Genomic DNA, 16,530 nt, shown 5'->3' on the forward strand with positions numbered 1-16,530 from the left:
CTAAAGGTACCTTGGAATGTACGTGTACTTTTCACGGTGGCAATGTATGCCTATATCCTTCAGTCTTATAGTTCAATTATTCGAGTGTACGAGGTCATTCATTTTTTTCTCATGTCTTCATCACTTTACTTTTCTGAATTTGAAGAGAGGAAGGGAGAGCACAACTGTCACATATTGAAGCATCTTTTTTATCTAATCCTTTTCACTTTGACAAAAAGTGAATGCTTATAATGTAAATATTACAATGGGCATTTTCCATTTAACTGTAAATATTACAATGGGCATTACCTGGCTTAACATGACAAAAGTGTTCTACGGGTATTCTCAATTAATCTTGGTAAGGTTCATTTGGCAGGTTTCAAAAATACATGTTGCTTTGAGAGCTGGAAGAAAAGCATACCTCAAATTAAGGATGCGGTGCTCTTTCAGTTAAAAACAACATGAGGCATATGTCGACGCAAAAGAAACATGATTTAGAGAAAAAATTTGTTTAAAGAAATACCTTGAAGACGGACACCAGGAAACATTGAGTTTCGCATATAGTCTACGCCAATTAGTGCCCCACAGAGCATACTGTGACAAGTAAAGGTAAAAATTCATGTTTATTGTTGCATTCAGTCGGATAATTGGTGCAATATAAACTCCATCTGCCCTGAAGTGATGCTTCTTGAGATAATGGGGAAAATAAGATTATTTTTGCTACAAAATCACGAAGGTCTGTCCTTTTGAGCAAGTGCTCATCTTATAGAAAAGCCACTAGTTTTGTATGAGTAGAGAGTGGACGTGACAGCAATTCGCATGTATTGATCAGCTACAGACAAGAAGGAAGTGGGCTCACAGTGTGCGGTATTCCCATATGATAACTTCGAATCAGTCTCTCAAAGAAAAAAAACAATTGTCAAAATAGCGCGGAGAGGGGCATTGTCATCCAAGATTTCGTTTGTATGACACAAATACAGACCACAGCAGGTAATACAGCAGCAACTGAGAATTTCATTATACCAAAGTTTTATTTCATAAGCTAGCCGTGGGCTCTCAATGTGGCTGCCAACATGTCTATCCTTTTGGGCTGATCAGCCCAGCTCATAGAGTCTCCGTTATCTTTGAAGTGATATATTTCCGAAGAATTTAGAGACGGATTGTATCAAAACGACCGTGGTCAATTACTGAGTACCTGTTTCCCTATGTAATTTAATGTGCTTTGGCATTTGCAGGCTGGTAGGGCCGGTCAGCGAATGGATGCCTTGCTGGAAAAGCCAATGTTGTTTTGCATAAACCAGTCACACGAAATTGAAAGGGTAACTAAGATGTTCTCTACAGAAAAACAGAGATAAAATTTTGACGTAGACTGTTGATGTAATCATGGTAACTCGTGCAACTCTGCACCAACTCAGACTCTCGAGTTGCATCATTATGTACACATTAACGTAGCCCTTTCAAGGCAGAGAGTGATTCTTAATGGTGGTGAAAGCCTTTAACACTCACGCTCCCACCACAATATTGCCGGTTAAAATGGTTGGCCAGAAAGTGTCATATGCCTTAATTTTTTATGCATTTTCCAACTCTGTTCTTCAAGGTTATAAGGTCCTTCTTTTATTGATCGGGCATCCTCTTGGCAACTCTGCTGGATAAAATTAATAATATATTTAATAATAGTATGCTCCCCTAGCAAAAAGAGGTCACCCCTATGTACATTGCAACAAGGGAACCCATATATTCAATTTTACTATTACATAAAAACTATGCTACCGATCATCGAATAAATTGGACATGTGGGTATTAGGACATTGACCTACCAAGCGTGACCATTGACATACCCAACACCAATTATTTATAATATGCGGCTCTTAACTGAGAGGGATATTTTTTTTTTATCCAGCGGTTGTCTTGGAGGGAGTTTTGACCTGACGAATATCCACAGAGTTGGGTTGTTCCATGAAAACCATTCAGAGGGTTAGACAACATCCTTACCAAACAGGCAAGATCGTCTGTGTAAGGCCGACTGAAGGCAATTACACCCAGAGAAGATATAAACACGCCCTGCTCATTGCTTCCTCGTAGAAAACACTTCATGACATTTAGGAACTTGACTGCAACATTTTTAAAACAAAAATAGGGCAAAAAATGTTGCTGAGTTTACCGTCAGAGGACGTCGTCACAAACGCCAATATGACAATGTGTGGGAAATTGATAACTGAGAGATGACCCTGCAAACAGAAATGATCTCATTTGCACCGTATGTGGAACGCCCTCACTCACACAAATATTACAGAACTTTGTCTCCTCATTAACTCAAACAAAAGGATAAGTAAAGGACAAACACAAATGTGGTGTTCGAAATTTGGCCGATAGCGGTCCCTCTAGTAAAAAATAGTGTTAGTTATTATACAGTATGGTATTACATGATGTTAAACTAATTGAAATTACGTAATATTAAAGCATGAAAAAATAAATATCAAAACAAAAAGTGAACATATTTTCATTTGTGGGGTTGCAAAGAGGCCACAAATGTTAAAGAACTTTTTGACTCCACGCACAAACACGTCAGGTGCGTTCTCTAATTCAGAGGATTCTGAAAAAATACTAAAATGTGGCTTTGATTTTTACTCTTGTTAGGGTATTCGTTGGTTGTACAATCAGTAAAAATTAGAAGTTGATTAAAAAGATTGGTTTTGACCTGATTGTCTGTATCATTTTACGCATTGCATTAGGGGTGACACTGTTTGCTAGGGGGAGTATATATGAAAGTCTAAAATCCATTAAAATGTTCCCCCGCTCAAGTTACTTTTTGTAGTTTCATGAGTCTTCGCTATGCCCCGGGCTTAGCTTATATTACAGAGATATTACACGAACAAAACTCTGCACGAAACATACCCCCTCCCCCTTTTGTTACAAATGCTGCGGGACTTATTTCCAAACCCTATACATTAATTGAAAAGTCATCTATCATCTTTTAAAAACAACAGTCTTCGATCAATTTCATTTTCTTGTTTGTCCTCTTAGATAAATACAAAAAACACTGACAAGAAGAGGTTATCAGAGTGCTTACGCTTTTAACTTATTGGAAACGGAAGAAAGGAGATCATGTTTAGCCGATCTGAATATACTGACATGCAATTCCCCGTTTAACAGATGTCCATTACAGCGTCGTGCATTCTGTGGTGAGGCCAGTTATACATGAAAACCCCTTCCTTTAATATACTTCTGAAAAGCCATTAAGATATGACTGCCTTTAACACCTATATGTCGACGGTTGACACGGCCAATCACTATCACTTCCAATAACATCCTATCAAAATTGGGTGTCGAATAAACAACCATGATGAACTAATGAATAATGTTTACAAATATTTTTCTTCATTGTCCGGGGCCTCAGGGTATTGAGATCAGCTAAATGTAGCAAACATACCTGTACCATTGCTTTATTTTCTTTTGATATTTTCGACTGCTGATATGCTGTGGTATTTCATTATGGAATCACAAGGTCATACACATGCTGAATGAATTTGCCGTGAATCACCAAAGACCGTTTAATGAAATAACAAAGAAATATGAACCAAAGCTCAAACTAATATAACTTCTAAAGCATTTAAGATTAGATTCTACCGGTAGGTTTGTTAATGTAAACGGTGAACGAAGAAAATATCTTCATATCCATGAATGTGTTTGTATATATTGGGATTTTCTTTTGCCTTTTTAATGTCGAGGCGAAATGACATTTGTGTTTGTCTTAAATATGATATATCATTGAATAAAACTTGGAGATTTTACTTCCGTTTATAGAATTTGCATGTAGTATACCAGTGATTTTACATAGTTATCTTTTTTCAGTGTCACAATGACATGGAAGTTGAAAAAAAGAAGGAAAAGTCGAGAATATATACAGTGAATATCAGCTGTCAAACAGAAAGACAATAGGCTTATACTGAGGTTTGACTTTCCCTAAAGGGGGGGTTCTTCATGCTTAAATTCACGGTTTTCTCTCAGTATCATCCATATGCGAAACCTAATTAAGAGCTGAAAACGGATCATTTATGTTACGTCACATAACATTACTTTTGGACCTATGGGCTCTACATAATGATACCAAATATATTGCAACAATTAAAATATATTATGAATTTAAAAGAATTCCACAAAACACAGTGAACAGCGACAGCTTAGAAACTGGTTTGTGCTGCCTAATATTATAGGCTGCTTTTAATCCACAGTTTTTTAAGTGACATGTACACTAGATATTCACAGATATGTTAATTTCACGAGTATTCTCTAAACTGAATATCAAAAATGTCTACTTAATAATAACTGTAGCCCTGGTAGACGGTACACACACATTACATACATACACACACCGAACACACACATAGGCCTACATCATAACGGCACTGTTGCAGTGCACCAACTGATGACTCAAGGGACAAGACATGGTGTAATTCCTGAACAAAATGATCCATTGTTTCTTCTTGCTTAATAATCCTTTAAAGGAGGAAAACTCTCCAATTTGTTTTACATCAGTTCCTAGTCAACAGCAGGAAATATTTGAACGTGGAGAGTACATTGTGTATTAACTCCTAGGGAATCGCAAAAATTAGATTTTTATTGCAAGAGGGTGGTATCGATTATTCATTTTTGAAATGGAGTTCTAAAAAAAAGCGACGTGTACAGGTCCGAGGTTTTGTGGGACATTGCCCTCGATTCTTTGGCGTTTGGGCTTATTCCAGAAGCTTTGTTTAATGTATATACTGTTTTATATTGTTGCAACCACCCCACAAATAGACAAACCAGCTTTCAATCCAACAGATAAAATGGTTTGCGAGATCCTAATCACGGCACGCGTCGTTGAGAAAATAAAAACTGATTTAACTGTTATCTGCCCATCACAAATTAAAAGATACGACCCTGGGAAGATGTAAGTGCTCGTGTTCTGCTCCTGCGACAGGAATTCCCAAAACAGCTTTTAACGAGATTTGAACGGTGACTCATTTTCAGCAAATAACTGTAAAACTGCCTTTTCCATTACCACGTAAATATCACTCAGATCTCAAAGTTAAGGCTATTTTCTCAAAAATGCTTCTTTAATTTGTTCCATTATGTGCCCAATTTTAAATATTGGATTAAAAGATACGTTAAACTATGATGGCAGAGCATTTCATTTTAAAATTTGTTAAAACAAACATATTACGCATTAACTGCATTATGTTTAAAAATGTCTGAATCTTCTTCCATTTCTGTTCTGGCGCCTACCACTCACTCCTGATGGCCTATTGCCCCTCCCCCCATAATTACCCCCCCCCCATGCCCTGTCCCTCACTCCCCTCTAATGCCACTCATGTTCTCGTCACTGCCTTTCTTTGAATATTATTATTATTATTATTATTATTATTATTATTATTATTTTTATTATTATTAAATTCCAAAGGTGAGCATATAATGCCTAGGCGAATTGCCACCTTTATTTATACTGTATCAATATTTAACCCTCTTGAGAATAAAGATGTTTAAAAAAAAACAAAAAAAAATGCATTATGTAGTTTTGAATTATGAGTGTAATAAAATGCTTTAAAATTCATCCTGATAAGACTTTAGTAAGAGGACTTTAGTGGGGTTTTGTTAAGTCAGTTATATTTTCAACTCTATTTTAATGTGTTCTCTTGCAGTAAATGGAACACATTATCTAGTCCTTTTCAGGCTTATTGCAATCGACTTGTGCCCTGCTGCTCCAGCCCTAACACAGTCAGGTCAAGTGAGGAGAACCTGGTTGGACCTAATCTAATGTGCATTACCATGACGTGAAACTGGCATAACATTCCAATTTCTCACTATACACTAATAGAACATTAGGCCTTTACATTTACGATAACGCATTTAGTGTTGAAAATCGAATTTGGTGACCAGATTATGACCGTTTCCCCAGACACTTCATAATGGGTCTTAGAGTACAGTGAAAAAGGTAGCGATCCATTGAGGGGATCCTTGGTGAAATACACCATTTATTTGCATATCATCAAAATGTTGCTAACATTATGGTCTCCAATTAATTAGCAATTAACAAAAACAGTCTTGGAAAGCCAACAAACATTTGGTGCACATACACTGACGGATTTATATAGCTATAGTACCTGTTTCTAGCACACTACATACCAATAAAACAAACTGAAATGTAACTCTAAGACAGCAGAAAAGAACTTTAAAATGCACCTTCTTTAATTATTTTGATCTTAAATTTAACTTTCCTTTTTACCCTTTATGCCCCTATTTCACACAGACCATGAATCCCACGAATGGCCATGAATTGACAAATTTCACGATTCGTGGTTGAATCGTAATCAGTTCGTGAAGTTCTTAACAGATTCGTATATATTCGTAGTCAGTTCTTGCACTTCTTGACCAACAGGAATTGGTGGCAAAAACTTTGATGCCCCTATTTCACACAGACCACGAATCCCACGAATCGCCAGAAATTGAAAATATCAGGATTCGTGGTTGAATCGTAATCAGTTCGTGAAGTTCTTAACAGATTCGTATATGCAGTTCTTGCAATTCTTGATCAATCGGGAATTCGTGGCAAAAATGTTGAGCTGTTCAAAGTTTTGGCCACGAACTCCCGATTCCAAAAAATCGTAGTGAATTTCTGGACAATATTCGTGCGATTCCAGCCGAATCCCACGAATATTCGTAACACTATCGCACCTGTATCGTAACTGAATCGTAGAGCGTGTCGAATTAGACCAGAAAATTGGCAAAATCTCACGAATCCTCACGAATCCTGAAATTGTCAATTCCTGGCGATTCGTGGGATTCGTGGTCTGTGTGAAATAGGGGCCTTACGCGGCAGGAAAGCGAACAGTTTTGTTTCTGATTATTTCCCGACATCAAACGAATATAACAAAACCAATGAAATCTATGAGGGTATTCCTCTCGATGAATTAGTGGAGGGCATGTAATCATTCATCTTTCAAATTATGAAATGTTTGAAATCGCAATATACAATGACGAAACTGGTTGGTGCCTTGTTGTGTGTTCTGTGGGTCCATAAATGCAATGATATCGTATAATCTAGACTTTGAACAACGCCTTTTTATGAGAAATATGATAATTACCAAAGATAAAGATAGTTATTTTCAGTCTCGTTTTTCAATTTGTAGAAATGTGTTAATCACCAAACAGAAACTCCGGTAGTTTCCACTACTGTTTTGGAGACCGGATTGAAATGTGATAATGATCAAAGCCAAAACTAAGCAATTTTCACCGTTGTTTTTCGGTCTGCAGAAATGTGATAATGACCAATGCGAAGACGAATAGCGAATAAACGAATATGACCTTGTTCAATGACAATTAATTTCGTATTACACGTATATGAACTGACTTACAAAGTTTGAATCTTTCTTTTTGGTTGTTTGTAAGATCGTCACGCTCATTACCCTAGACAAGTTTGCTCCGGAGAGCGTCTAAGACTAGGTTCCCATACTTACATCGATCCATCTGGATCGACCTTACTCCCTGGGGGTTCACGCTAAATTGCTATCAGCTCAAGAGGTTAAGATGTCTGTCACGCCTACCGAATCAGCTAGGGGTAAAGATAATTACCCCCTAACAGTTCTACTAGGCGTGACATACGTTTAAGCCTAATAGTTTGATAGCAATTTAGTAAGACTCCCCAGGGAGATAGATCGATCCAAATATCTGTGGGAATGGCCCCTTATATAGAATTGTGGTGGGTTAAAACTTGGCACTGCAATGAATGGTTAATACGTAGGTTAACAGGCTCAGAAAAACTCACGTTATTATCATAATATAGATTTAATGGTTCGTTTTTCATCAATTAAATTTACATTTGTAGCAATCGTATACTCAATAATTATGTGACCGATAGTGTCATATTACGAAATCACAAATTAGCTGCCATTCCTAAATTTAGCATTCTTGAACCTTTAGGTCCAATCCCAACAGTGAGATATTGAGTTGTGGCCCTGTTAACAGATTCACGCGCCAACACATTCCATTTCCTACCTTTTGATGGATCCTGATAGAGCACACACAAGATCCGCGACTATCCCCTAACCCTCACGCACGCACACATAGAATCTGAAGGCATATGTATCTTGTGAGAATGTCGATAGGTATTTTTCTCGGAAATCTACTGTTAAAACAACGTGTATCTACAGATTCCAAGTGCAACAAATTGTTTCCAAAGCAGTGGTGACGAAAGTTGTAATAAATGTTACATTCTTTGATTAATGCTCTTGCTTCGCTTTATCATAAAAGAAAAAGCAAATCAAATAAAGGCTGCAGTGCAAGCCCTACAGCTTGCCTACTGGTGATGTAACATTTTCGTTAGTTGAAATATACATAAAAAACAACCAACACACTGTGCATCTGTGTCCAAAGTATTGCTCTAGACACATTACGAGTTATTTTGTGTTGGTCACTGGAGTCATATAACCGCTATCCCTACATCCGAGACTTGCTACGGCTGGGTGGTCAACGGATAAGTCTTTTTCACTGGAAACTACATCAGCATAAGAAAGTGGTTTGTTTTTGTCCTGTTCAGCAACAGAAACGAACTGAATATAACTTGCAGAGTTCCGAGTGTCTGCGTCGAATTTTTCATAGTTTTCTGGGTCCGAGTCTAGTCGTCCGCCAGGAGGTGGTCTTGGTAGAGGGCGAGGGGCATCCTGTTGGCGGTCTATATCATCATACTCGCTAAAGTTTAGACCCTGGTACTCCAGACCAGCTTCGTTTCTATAACCTTTGGGTATCATAGATTGGTAATGGCTATTATTGTGGTCATCGTCCGGCTGCTGATAGATATGCATTCCCTGGATTTTCTCGGCAATGCGTTTTGCAGGACCAAGAGGAATGCCTAAAATAATAAAATATTAAATAATAGTCAACGCCATTAAAAAATAATAAATAAATAAATAAAGATAGATTCTGTTGCATGAGAATGCAAGAAAGTGGGTTAATCAAATCAAGTTTTGTCTAAAAATAACCGAGGTTGAAATACCTATTGTTCTTAGATCCACTTCTGTAAGAGATGGCAAATCATTTGCTGTTATTCTTTCTCTCGTGAATATTCCATAGTATTCCTCAAGCCCTATTTTTTCTAAGAACTCCAGTACATCAGGATCTAGAAATGAAACAATTTTACAATTAACAGTGCCTTTTGAAAATTCCTATTGTATAATTTTTTTATGATTTTATTATATTTATCAAATAATTATTAACACCTGAGGTCTCACAAAAATTGTAGGTCGATTTGTCTAACCATGCTTTTGTTATATAAGACGATCGATCATACTTTTGTTAAAAGACCACTTTTATCTGTAATTTTTTCAAAACATATATATAGTTTAATAATTATTGTTTATTCTAAATCTCTTAACTGTCGTTAAACCCACACCTCTCGAGTCTATCTTGTACAGGGGATTGGAGAGGCCATCTGGCGGCTGGTGTGATACTGGTGGCATTGCTTTGGGCTTACTTTCATTTACAAACGGATCAATCTGGAAAGCAATATGTGTTACATTTAATGTTTAATCCAATCTAATTGCGCGAACTCAATTTGCTTTTCACACTTCGGCACATTGTGATAAATCTGAAATGTTAATAAATCAAATGTAGAGATACGAGGGGGGTTAGATGATAATCGGCAGCCGCCTTACACTGATGTGCCATAAAACAACACTTAGAACAACTTATTTTCTAATATTATATTATATTATATTATATTATATTATATTATATTATATTGTTAAAACGGCAGTAACACACTGGCCATATACGATACTTAGATTCGAGCACGCAAAGCTAAACCTCACAGGATAAAGAGGTTTGATTTTATCCCATTTGCAATGAAAAAAAATTTTAAAAATAAGTGTATGCCATGAGTTGACGCATATTGCCTCTATACATACAGTTGTATAGGGTGGAGGCTCGTCCAATACCAGCTGTGCCGTGGAAGTGTTGTGTAATTGATACAGCTCTCCAGGATTAGACCTTTGAGACCTGAAGAGGAATGTTGATTGAGAAACTTAACAATGTTCAATTTTACCTCAAAACTGTAGTATATGTATTAAACATGTCAGACTATATGCAGCAAAGTATGTCATCTGTATCAAGTCATCAGCTCTCGTCAGGTAAAGTTGTTGCCCAATTATAAATTAGTCTCTGAGCTCACAAAAGCATTCTGTAGTTTATATCTTGTGATCCTATTCTGTTTTCACAATTTTGCGACACACCGGCCGGAATCACTTTCATTTTTGACAGTTTTTCGCTTTCCTGTATGTAGACTCCACCAAGAATTGTATTACAGCTAGGAAAATAGATTTTTCTGATAAAACAATGCCTTAGTTCAATTTAAATGTGATAATTTATAATCTTCAATTTACGACTCACCAGTTAAACTCAAATACACGTACCTTAATTTACCAAAACAGCTTGCAGGTCGTCTCTTCAAAAGGAACCCAACAACAAAAATAAGAGCCAAAACTAGAGCTGTCACCAGTATGGCAATACCCCAGTCTGGTAAAGACTTGTTTGGCATTGTGTCCCATGGTTGAACCTCCGTAGGACCAGAAGTTAAGATACCATTGTCGTCTGTTGTTGTTGTTGTTGTTGGGTAGAGCGTTACCTCAGAGTGAGTAGACTCAGTATTTCCAGAGGGAGGGATAGTGCTAGGTTTCGTCGTTGGAGACGTGTTTGGAGTTGATCCAACATCTGCTGGTGTGTTCACTAATGTTGTCCTAACTGTAGTTTTCCTTGCTGTAGATGTTTTGCCTGGTGTATTTGTTAATATTGTTGAATGGTGTGTTGTTGTTGTTGTTGTTGTTATTGTTGTTGTAGAGGTTGCCGAACTGGCTGTGGTAGGTTCTGTCATGCCACATACAAATTGTACTGGAGATGAGGAGTAGCACAGGGAAATATGAAGAGGTGGAGGAGCTGCTTTTGTCACAACTGACCATCTGTGGTTTCTGCATTCCTCGAGTGCCCTTTCATTTCCTTAAATAATAAAGATTGATAAATATGATAATGAAAAGTGTCATCTTTTGGTTTTATGCTTGGCATGATATGAAGAGCACTTTCAAATTGAAAACACACGCTGTTTGAAACATATTTTGAAATAATCGATATTATTAAAATACTTTTGACTTGATCAGCTCAGTAGTTATCTGTGCTACAAGATACCATATTCAGCTTTCACACAGTCAATCTGTTCATTGTTTTGAATAAAATAATTATGAAATTGATGAAAATATATTTTTTCTCTTTCTCTCAATTTCATTACTCAGTTATTAGAAAAAACATTTGGCCGTATCAATAATTAAGGCAGTAAAAATTAATGACATTTTCTCACCAGTGCAGCTGGCCGACGTAGAGTACATATCATCAATACCAGACGGTGCATTGGTGCTGGGACCCTCTCCCACATAGCGATCAAACCCTAGCTCATGGCAAATGACACTTCGTGCCTCGCCATTTAGAGCTTGCAGACAAACTGACCACCAGGTTTTGTTCAAGTTCACCTGCAGAATGCCGCTGTTGTTGGCAGGAGAGCTGCTGTTCAATCTTAGTGCTGGGACAGATGCTTCAACAGGATAAATTAAAATTACCAGTTACAATTTTCGTATTCAATAACATTGACACAAGAAAGATGTTATCAAGATAAAATCTGTATGTTTAATACTGATCTCTAATGAAAAAATAAACCATATATACTTTTATAAAAAGTCTCTTTCTTCCCATACTTGCATAGGCCTATCTGGAATGAGTAGAGAGCCGTCAGGTTTTGTTTGGTTTGGTTTTGAGTAATATCATTTTTCTTATTAAAATATGATAAATTAAAGACACTTTCAAAGTTTAAAATATCAGTGTACAGTTACGCACACTGAACAATAGAAGTGTCACCCCTACTGAGCCAATACTTTGGGGGAGATAAATGACTGTGAAATGATTTTTTGTTAGTAAGTAAGTACGTTTATTAAGACATGGCAACCAAAAGGTTGAAGTTATACATAAAATGGAGTGAGAATAAAATTTACAAATTTACAAATTAAAATATTGATATATAATATAGGATATGCGAATAGAACTTAATGAGATAAAAAAGGATAAAATAGAATAAATGAATAAAATAAATTTTTGCACAGGCATCTGAAAGTTAGTGTAAAAGAGGATGGAGTAATGAATATTAAATACAATAAAGGCCAAAATGAGTTTCAAAGGAAAACTCAGGCCACTAATGGTTTAATAAAGAGAAAGGAATAAAAGTTTTTTAAAACGTTCAGTTCTAACTTTTGATATGCTCCTGGTATCATTTTATACATCAAATTTCACAAAAAGACCAACAACACAATTCCATTGCACAGTGGTTTTATACTCATTCACATTATAAGTAGACCAGGCATTATAACTACTCAAGATCTACCTACTTTGATTACTCTGATTCAGGGGTGACACTTCTATTGCCCATCGCGTGTAGGTACCATTAGATGTTTGTCATGCCATGTAATTACCTTCACAAACGATGCCTACGTCTCTGTCGTGAGTGCATTCTGCTGGCACAATACCCCAGTCTGAAGTTCTTGGACATCGCGAGAGATTGTCCTCGTTACCATTACAATGAATCTAAAAAAGATACAAATTTTTAAGATGCATGATTTCAAATTAAATGAGAAACAAAGTGACAGAACGTAAGAATACAATCAATTTTTTATTGTTGGAAAGCACCAACATTTTCTATATTCCAAATTTTTAAAGTATACTGATGGAACACAACCAGCACAAACTACATAAAATACCATTACATTTGAAAACCTCACATCCTTTTGTAGGTCACTGTAAGAAAAAATGAAACACTCCATTACTTATTAAAATAATCATCTATAAAAAACAACCCTTTCTTAAACAAAAGTACGGAATGATTTCATAAATATATTTTACCCAAGAAAACAGATGTCTATACTATTTTTTAATTCACCTGACTGAGCAAGACTAGATCGTCACCAACGCCAAAGTTCCTATTGTGTGCCTCCAGTCCAGAATATCCCAGCTGTCTACATGCCACCAAGGCATCAACAGCGTCCCAGCCTTTGTCACAAATCTAAAATACATACATACATAAATACACACAGAAGACTTTTTTTTTTATAAAATCAAATATTGCTTCTCTTGTTGACTTGTTTTATTTGTAAGTTTGAGGTTACTGAGGAATCAATTCCCCACACTCACCGTGCCCCAGTGATGATTGTAGTAGATTTCCAGCCGTCCCTCTCTACTCTTGGCACCGTTCACCAGGCGCAGGGTGCCTTCAGGCGGACCAGTGGGATCTATACACACTATACCGGCGGTCTGAAACAGACATCGCATAGGAGCACTGTGAAATCGCTTTACCAGTTACTGATTTTTAATGGCGAATGTTTACCTGGTTGTAGTGTCTGAATACATATGTCGAAAATTATATGGTCTACAAAAACTATAACTTCCTGGTTCGAGTTTTTAAATGTATAGATTATGCAGACCACTTTTAGATGATGCGCGGTGGTGTTTTACCTGATTGGGTTGACAAGCAGCTACACCCCATCCATCGTGTCTACAACGCAGAATGTTCGCTTCGTTCCCAGTACACTTGACGTGATCTAATACCGGAGGCGTGCTAGGAAGTGTGGCAAATGAACGAAGACTGGAAGCATTAGGGAACCCAAACTGGCGACACACAATATCTGAAAAAAAATTATTTACGTATTTTTATTCATCTATATTTGTCGGTGTATTTTAGTTTTCTAGCCTGTATGGTATGGATTTAAAAATTGTGATGAAGCTCTATCATATGAAAGCACGCGTTCGATCACAGCAGGGCTTTGTAATCTTTCTCTTTCGGTTCAATTTTCACATGGTCATTTCGTACAGCAATCTTACTTGCTTCGGTTATCGTGAATCCTGTATCACAAATCCTTCCCCAGGCGTCGTTTCTTTGCACTTCAACATAGCCCATGTGGTCACTAGCACCCCCCGTGAGTCGCACAGTGCCATTTAGCGGTTCACACTCTACTCCAACTGCCTCTGTTGCAGGATCACAGTTATGGATTCCCCAACCTGCAGTGTTAAAATATGATAAACTAGGTTTCAAAATGACCTTCCAGTGTAGCCTACAGCACCAAAGGAGAGATTTTTAAAGGTTTTTATATTCTATTCTTTTGATGGAGTTAAACATTCATATGAAAGTATCCACGGTACATGAACGTGCGTGGGTCTTCTTTCAAATCAACACATATAAATAAATATTGTTTACCATCGTGAATGCAATCTACAATAGAAGCCTCAATCCCCAAGCATCGCACTTCATCCAACCAAATTTTTGACAGTCCTCTTCCAAAGACCCTATAAGAGCTCTGAATATGTCGTCGGAATCCGGGGAAGCCCAATTCTCTGCAAACGACAGCTGCCTCGTCGTTTCCAAACCCGTCGTCGCACACGCTACCCCACTCAGTGTCATGAAACACTTCTACACGACCTTCATTACTAGCACTTCCACCAGACAAACGCACAAGGGAGGAAACCAGGTATGCTTCAATAGAAAATTAATAAATAAGATTAATAACTGGTTAAAGATAAAATTGTTTGGGGAAAGGTTGGGAATTGAATGTTTATTTTAGTGTATTCTCCACACAAGTAGATCTTCTAGAATGAACTTACAAAAAAGGAAATCTTCTCGTCACTTTCATGAAATTTTTCGTTCAGGTATGACAGCAAATGACCTTTTCTATTCGAGCCTAAGAAAACATCTCTTAATTCAAGACAGCTCAAGAAGCAATGGTTTTCATGCCATATGAAAGCATGAGGGCGAGTTTTATGCAAAATACGGCATAAAACTTCGTGAAAGGAGGTTCATTTTTCCTGTGCTTATCTCATATGGAGGAAAAGGAAAGCTGGAGTACAAATGCGAACACTTACCTAAATTTGCCACTGACAAAATTATCAAAACTCCGGGTACTGTTTTGAGCATCATGGAAGCAGTACCACTGCAGAGGAAGAAGAAATCACACATTTCAAAAGACAAAGGTAGCAAAACGTAGTTTTCAAACTAAAATGGTTCACATCGAAGTTGATCTGTTTAGTAATGTTTCTCATGCTGAGTGAAATGCTTTCATATATTCAGCGATTTTGGATTCTTCAACACCCATAATGAGTTAGAATGTAAAGTGTGTATAATTCTTGTACTTTTCGAAAAAAAATTATGGAAATAAATATCCAAAGATCAAGCGCCCTTATTGCTGGAATTACTAGATCAATAATATCACTGTGGACATTTCTTCTTAACTATATAAAAATGATGACATAAACATCAAGTTCAACAGTTATTCAATATTTGTGTACCATATGTGTACCATATAGTACATGTACAACATGTATGAAGAGACGAGGAGGTACCATCCAGACACGACTACTTTGGACGACAAACTGCAAAAAGAAATAACTTATACCTCCTTAATGCGTACGATTTGTACTTTGACAATGTATTGTGAAATATTGTCCATCCTATGATTCACCAGCTGTGCTTGTACATATGACCTACTTTTCTAATTTTCCAATATTCTCATGGTTTGTAGGCAGGTCAAATAACTTGATTGTCAAAAGGGTGTCACTTCTTTGCGATTTTAATAGAATTATAATTAATTATTCCTCTTTTGCATTAAACTGGAGTTTTTGACAGGCGTAGAGGATGATGACATGCACTTTTAGCACGTCGGTACACTAGCGCTGTCTCCTCGCAGGTTTCGATTATGAAAATTATTGTTCATATTCAGTAAGTTTTAACGTAGTGTTTATACAGTTCTAAATTCAGTATACATAGCTTACCTGAGATGATTAGTTGTTCTTTAAAAGATCGTCACCATGCATTATACGAATAATGTCTTCTACGTATATACTGCAAGGCAACAAGGAAGTAAAAAGGTTATACAGTCGCCTGTGCGGCATGACACATTTACCTATACTGAGTGGAAATCCTACCACCATTCCTGGATCAATAACTTTCTTTGTTAGTCAACTCACGAACACAATTGTATTTCAGTCATGGGGTAGGCGTTATAAAAAGAACCATTGTAACTGCGTGAGAGAGCATATTTTGATAACATTACGTCAAACCACCAAACGAAATAATAAGCGACTGAGAATAGACTGGTTTAAAAAAAATACCAGCCCTTTTACAACTCGGAACAAGCATTACAATGATAGAAAACCGTTCAAGCGTACAGCATCCCTTTTTGCTGTATACCTATATTCTCTTTTTTCTTTACGTGTTTATTTCATCTTTATTTTGAATTTAATTATGTCAATTGCTAGTTTGTTTTTTTTTTACTGAAGATAGGTCTTCATGCAGGGGCGGATTGAGGCCGTCTTCTGGGTCTTCAGGAAGACGGTCAGATTTTCAAGTTTACATTGACGGGTGTCTATTTTTTTTTCTGTCGGAGGACGGTCAAAGATTGAGGATGGATCAACAAAGATAATTTGGAAGACTGTCAGAAAATA

At 36.9% G+C, this 16,530-nt stretch overlaps 1 protein-coding gene across 2 annotated transcripts; it reads right to left on the reverse strand.

Annotated features, from left to right (window-relative positions):
• Positions 1-5,973: 5,973 nt before the first annotated feature.
• Positions 5,974-16,019, reverse strand: LOC106170925 (uncharacterized). Of its 2 annotated transcripts, XR_001239265.2 has the most exons (15): positions 15,859-16,019; positions 14,953-15,020; positions 14,291-14,566; positions 13,918-14,094; positions 13,552-13,721; positions 13,231-13,350; positions 12,980-13,102; positions 12,516-12,627; positions 11,357-11,587; positions 10,422-11,001; positions 9,918-10,008; positions 9,404-9,506; positions 9,008-9,130; positions 8,011-8,863; positions 5,974-7,732 (listed from the first exon to the last, which is right to left on the reverse strand). XR_001239265.2 is itself a non-coding variant. In XM_013550986.2 (14 exons), exons 2-14 carry the CDS (start codon positions 15,005-15,007, stop codon positions 8,412-8,414), a joined length of 2,613 nt encoding a protein of 870 aa, XP_013406440.1. In that variant the 5' UTR covers positions 15,008-15,020; positions 15,859-16,019; the 3' UTR covers positions 7,782-8,411. The 2 variants fall into 2 exon arrangements, 1 of the variants encoding a protein (XP_013406440.1); XM_013550986.2 differs by lacking the exon at positions 5,974-7,732 and having other exon boundaries at positions 7,782-8,863.
• Positions 16,020-16,530: the final 511 nt, after the last annotated feature.

Source organism: Lingula anatina, chromosome 1 (assembly GCF_051362555.1).
Source record: "Lingula anatina isolate TDL-2025a chromosome 1, LinAna3.0, whole genome shotgun sequence".
In the NCBI taxonomy this organism is placed as follows: domain Eukaryota; kingdom Metazoa; phylum Brachiopoda; class Lingulata; order Lingulida; family Lingulidae; genus Lingula; species Lingula anatina.

Bases quoted from the DNA above. Each gene is read 5' to 3' on its own strand.
- LOC106170925 (XM_013550986.2), bottom strand. From the start codon at position 15,007: ATGATGCTCAAAACAGTACCCGGAGTTTTGATAATTTTGTCAGTGGCA. The intron at 13,103-13,230 runs GTGAGTGTGGGG...TATGTATTTTAG, and splicing joins ACAATCATCACTGGGGCACG to ATTTGTGACAAAGGCTGGGA. The intron at 9,131-9,403 runs GTGTGGGTTTAA...TTTCATTTCTAG, and splicing joins GTACAAGATAGACTCGAGAG to ATCCTGATGTACTGGAGTTC.